Source organism: Sphaeroforma arctica, assembly GCF_001186125.1.
Source record: "Sphaeroforma arctica JP610 unplaced genomic scaffold supercont1.679, whole genome shotgun sequence".
In the NCBI taxonomy this organism is placed as follows: Eukaryota; class Ichthyosporea; order Ichthyophonida; genus Sphaeroforma; species Sphaeroforma arctica.
The window spans coordinates 47592-49831 of NW_014039879.1; the positions used below are offsets into that span (position 1 = coordinate 47592).

At 42.7% G+C, this 2240-nt stretch overlaps 2 protein-coding genes across 2 annotated transcripts in view; one reads left to right on the forward strand and one right to left on the reverse strand.

The window, feature by feature from the left end:
• Positions 1-1233, reverse strand: part of SARC_08006 (hypothetical protein) — a 6848-nt gene extending 5615 nt beyond the window's left edge. Inside the window, exon 1 of the mRNA XM_014298034.1 lies at positions 362-1233. Coding sequence (XP_014153509.1) covers positions 362-788 — 427 coding nt within the window. The 5' untranslated portion in view covers positions 789-1233. The remainder of the gene's footprint in view (positions 1-361) is intronic.
• A 643-nt stretch (positions 1234-1876) lies between these two features.
• Positions 1877-2029, forward strand: SARC_08007 (hypothetical protein; the record flags this gene model as incomplete). Its single annotated transcript, XM_014298035.1, has 1 exon — positions 1877-2029. A coding segment is annotated over one exon (153 nt), but the record flags the coding sequence as incomplete, so codon positions are not given.
• Between the last annotated feature and the right edge of the window lie 211 nt (positions 2030-2240).

A 2240-nucleotide genomic window follows, 5' to 3' on the forward strand; every position in this document is an offset into this window, starting at 1 on the left:
TANATATATATATATATATATATATATATATATATATATATATATATATATATATATATATATATATATATTATAGTCAATTGGATAGCATTGTCTCTGAAAACCCCTATATATACAGGTGTTTTATAATTTGTGTGTATGAATGTGTGTATACTATTGTAAGCAAAATGGTTACAACTGATTTATCCCTACACGCGCAATAATACGTATATACACATACATACATCCATGCCTAAATACATTTTATTAACCAATAATACACACACACACACACACACACACACACACATATATATATATATATATATATATATATATACAATGATATGTATATACACATACATCATCATATTAGCCCCACCTTCATGCACGACATTAGCAGCAGTCGCTGGAGCGTCGCCTATCAGTCGCTTTGTCAGCCGCCTGGCCCACACAACCACACCCGCCGACATGAACGGCAGCACAAACGGACCCAACATATGAGTCAACAGCCGCGGCACAGCTCGAAGCACCGGCCAGTTCCATACAAACATGGGGATATGGAACTGCAGGCGAGTTTTGGGTTTGCGCTCACTCGGGTGTAGCCCGGGTGGTGGTTCGCAGAAACACCCCTCTGGCTGTGGGGGTGTCTGTGTCGGTGTCTGTGTCTGTGTTTGTGCGTGTGCGTGTGCTTGTGCGTCTGATGGGGCGTCGAAGTGTCCCCTAGGCCCACCTGAGCCATGCATGCGACCGGTGTTAATGGACTGCAAGATGCGGTCAAGCAGCTGCATGTGAGCGTTGCTCGGCATAGTGTCTATGTGATGATGGGCCAAGGTAGCGTGTGCGGGGGAGGGGAGGGGGGGCTATATGAGCACGTGTACAGATGGCACTGGCTTTTGTTGGTTGTGTAGTTGTGTGTAGTTGTGTGTTGTTGTTGTGTGTATGGCTGCAGTTGTGCGGTGGTCTCAACAGCTATGAGTTGGTTACTCGAGAGTTGGGTGGCTGCACGTCACCATCTGTTACTATGACAACAGTGAGCTGCTGCGAAGAACCCTGTCACCAAGCCCACTAGGCATATCGACTACTAACTCAATCGCACGCGACTAACCCAACTAACAATAGTCACACACTGCCATACGCATCCCTGTCTCTTCAATGTGCCCCTGGTATCGCTATACTCAGCTCATATATCATATGCACCTGCTATGCTAAGATCATATATCATATGCTCCTGCTATGCTAAGATCATATATCATATGCACCTGCTATGCTAAGATCATATATCATATGCACCTGCTATGCTCAGATCATATATCATATGCACCTGCTATGCTAAGATCATATATCATATGCACCTGCTATGCTAAGATCATATATCATATGCACCTGCTATGCTAAGATCATATATCATATGCACCTGCTATGCTAAGATCATATATCATATGCACCTGCTATGCGAAGATCATATATCATATGCACCTGCTATGCGAAGATCATATATCATATGCACCTGCTATGCGAAGATCATATATCATATGCACCTCTGATGTGCTATTAACTGTTGACTGGTTGCAGTCTACGCTGTGCTCAACCCCACTAAAGACACTCGAGACTCATCAACTATTTGCAGAATCAGATACCGCCACAAATGCCACAGATATTTGTAAGCATCATATGTATGTATACAAATATGGAAAAACCCTAAACCCTAAACCCTAAACCCGCAACCCTTGGCCTGAAGTCTTTCTCCATCAAGAGAGTGCCAACACACACACCTTCTCACCACAGTGAACAGCTCCATGCAATACATCTTAGTCCCTGTGCATTTGATTTATAATCAGTACATTTGATTCATAACTAGTCTATTTGATAGTCCGCTTGACACAGACACGTCGCAATGGCTGACTTCATTCCGATTGGCATGCAGGGGTGCAACATGGAGGGCTGGGCCCATCCCAGTGAGGGCGACAGGGCACTACAGTACGACTTGGACGGTGTGCTCAGCGACACAGTCGACTGGTTCACTGACCCGAATGTGGGTATTCCCACTGTAAGTGTGTGCTTAGCAACGACTATATGTATCTCTATTGTAAGTGTGGTACTTTAGTAATGTCTATATGTATCTCCATTGTAAGTTTGTTGCTTAGTAATGTCTAAATGTATCTTCATTGTAAATGCGTTGCTCAGTAATGTCTATATATACATACATACATATATACATACATACATATATATATATATATATATATCTATATCTATAC